At 41.8% G+C, this 3,186-nt stretch overlaps 1 protein-coding gene across 1 annotated transcript; it reads left to right on the top strand.

The window, feature by feature from the left end:
* Window positions 1-300: 300 nt before the first annotated feature.
* Window positions 301-1,924, top strand: si:dkey-27j5.5 (GTP-binding protein Rhes). Its single transcript, XM_005950899.2, has 2 exons — window positions 301-1,069; window positions 1,238-1,924. Exons 1-2 carry the CDS (start codon window positions 442-444, stop codon window positions 1,780-1,782), a joined length of 1,173 nt encoding a protein of 390 aa, XP_005950961.1. The 5' UTR covers window positions 301-441; the 3' UTR covers window positions 1,783-1,924.
* Window positions 1,925-3,186: the final 1,262 nt, after the last annotated feature.

The raw sequence follows: 3,186 nt of genomic DNA, 5'->3' as shown, positions 1-3,186 counted from the left end.
ATTAGCTGCTAATTAACTCTGTCATATTGTTGCTCCTTTCTTTTCTTTTCTTTTCTTTTCTTTTCTTTTCTTTTCTTTCTTCCTTCTTTTCTTTTCTTTACTTTTCTTTTCTTTTCTTTTCTTTTCTTTTCTTTTCTTTGGTAGTCTCCCATATCATGTAGAAAAGACTAATGCATTAAGTAGGTCGAGTTTTCTCTGCTTGGTTGCACATCCTATTTCATCTTCTTCTTTCTAAACAAGGTGTTCTCTTGGAGAACACAACGAGCGTTCCTGTCAATCAGCATGACGTCATCAAACCACGGGGCTGTGATATCTATATAAAGACAAGTGACATCAGCCGCCCAACCAAACACACGCTTGAGCAGCTCCATAAAACGGCAGATCGTTGATTCTATCTAGCTGCAACAGCGCGGAGTCAGCGTCCGGAACCATCCTAAAAAGATGGAAATAGGTAGCATCTCTACCGGCACATCACCCACCCCCGTCACAGTTTCCCACCAGATCAAACGCTCTACAAGAGAAAACCCTCAGTTTCGTGGTAATATGGAAGGGCAGTGCGCTGGTTCATCAAAAGTTTTACTGGCTTACAAAAACGCATCGCAGCACTTGAATTCGTCTGGAATCAAAGCGGGCTTGGGCATACTTAAAGTCGCTACCTCCCAATGGAAACAGGAAAAAAAGACGCTTTCAGGAGCAGCAGTAAGGCAAATGTCCGCTGCCAACAACAGCCACCCTTGCAAGAGATCCCCACTTGATCAGCTGGCAGCTCTGGTTCTCCATGGTCAAACCCGGCATCGCCAGATTAGTCAGGGGCACCCACAAGATCCTCTTTACTTCACCAAGCCACAGAACTCTAAGCGCATCGTAGTTCTTGGTGCTCCACGGGTCGGAAAGACCTCAATCCTAAGAAGATACATGATAGACGGGTTTGTGGAGGAGTACAAGCCCACTTCCGAGGATTTCCTAAGGAAACTGTTTCGCATCCGTGGGGAGACCTACCAAATTGACATCCTGGATGCATCCCGGGAACGGGACTTCCCAGCCAAGCGGCGGCTGTCTATCCTCACTGGTATGTATTTTCTCGGTTATAATCTCTGTTCTGCTAAAAATAAACAATTTTAAAAAAATGCCTGTATGTGTTTGTTGAATAAGAATAAAGATTTTGGATGTGAAAGTGTATGCGCAATGTGTAAAACTCTGTCTTAAAAAAAATTTGTGTTTTGTTTTTCTTCTATAGGGGACATTTTTCTTTTAATATTCAGTTTAGATGATCGGAGCTCTTTCGAAGAGGTGTGCGCACTGCGAAAGGAAATTCTGGCTGCTAAATCCAAGCTCATCAGATCCACTGTGCCAGAGCATTGCGCACAGCCACAGGTTCCTCTGGTGGTCTGCGCCAACAAGGTGGATCTCCAGGAATCCGAGAGAGAAATAACTAAGGCAGAGGTTCTCCAAGCCCTCGGGGATGACTGCGCCTATTTTGAAACGTCCGCTAAGGAGAGCACTAATCTCGAACAAGTATTCGAGACTTTGGCAAAGCGAGGTGGGCTTCCGACCGAAACTGGCCCGTCGCAACACCGCAAAGTCTCTCTCCGCTCATATCAGGCAATGCGGAGCGGCCGTGTAGCGGGGAGGGGGAAGCAGGTCTCTGATAGAGATGTTCCCTGCGGCACACTGTACCCACTGGCCCGGCGACCGAGTTTTACCACTGACCTTCGTCAGGTTATTGGACCACATACGACAAGGAAGCCCGGCAAAGGACTGGAGAAATGTTATATTCAGTGAGAGACACAAACTATGAGAAGAAACACAGAGCGAATAACACAGTTCATAAAGCACCGATATTTATTTAAAAATAATAATAATGCCTTATTGTGCGTTTACATGTACTTGAAATGTTTTTGAAATAAAATATTTTTTAATATTATAGTGTTTTCTTTTTTTCTTTCTGAGTATGGACAAAGTAGGAGGAGGTTGAGTCAGTACCTTGACTATTTGATTATTGTATGACTATTGCATAACCTATATTCAGAAATCTATTAGATGGCAACTCTTTTTCCTCACCCACGCTTGTTTTCGCTTCCTGTGAGTCTCTGTGTGTGTAATACTGGATTCGTGATTGCCAGCAGTCCACAATCTGAATCCCACACATCCCAAACAACCAGCTTAAAGGTTTCCAGTTGGCATACACTTTCCTCATCCTACATCATACCCTATAAATTATTCCTAATATAAGCCTACCACTCAAGGGCTTCTATGAACTCAACTATTTAGCTTTCACTTGCATGGTTGTTCTTCATTTTTTATATTTTGAAGCTGAAGAAGTCTCCCTTCAAACAACAGGCTTTGAGTCACAGATTCCAAGTGTTGTTTTAAAGAAGCAATACATGACACATTTTGCTAGCTTGATGCCAATAAGAAAGCAACCTTGCAAAGATTTATCTCTGGGTGCTTTATGTGTGCACTCGGAGAAGGCTTTTCACTTCTCATGCTGGAAATATGTGTTTCCATGGGCACTGCTTTTGAGTTTATTGAGCTGCAACTAACAGATGACTCAGGTTTTACATTCAGGTGATCCTAACCTTGCAGGGGTTTATTTTCCTGTGTGCTCATTTGTAACAAGAAAAATAAAATACTGCTTTTCATGTCCATTGATAAAAGCATTAATAACACCCTTCCAACAACATCATGTAAAAATAGTGATTGAAATGTGAACTCTCAAACTTCTTTTAATCTTGATAATCACACTAATGTTCTGTATGTGGTTTTCTCAAAAAAAAAAAAAAAAAAAAAAAAGAAAAAGAAAATTGGGCTCCATTCTAAAATTCGTGTTGTGAGTGTGTGAGTCATGATGCCTGAAAGCCTCAGAACAATGTCTGAACCAAAGAGAGACAGACAATTAGACACATCTGGGAGAAACACATACAGAACAGATAAAGAGAACCAGGTTATTATGGGCTAAAATGTTGATTCAGTGGGTTAATGAAATGCATAATCAAGTGACAAAAATCTTTATTGCAATGTATTCAAGCATATTGCGTTCCCCCCCATCCACATTTTATTCACAACAGTGCATAGAAAACAGATCAGATGTTTCCAGCTGGTGAATGTTATGGTCTGCAGGTAGGCCAGTTCAGAACCCGGACTCTTCTAATACAAACCCATACTGTTGTAACAGAGGCAGTATGT

This window comes from Haplochromis burtoni, unplaced genomic scaffold (genome assembly GCF_018398535.1).
Source record: "Haplochromis burtoni strain Fernald_Lab_line unplaced genomic scaffold, NCSU_Asbu1 Contig_886, whole genome shotgun sequence".
Lineage (NCBI taxonomy): Eukaryota > Metazoa > Chordata > Actinopteri > Cichliformes > Cichlidae > Haplochromis > Haplochromis burtoni.
This window is presented reverse-complemented; position numbering and strand designations above follow the sequence as displayed.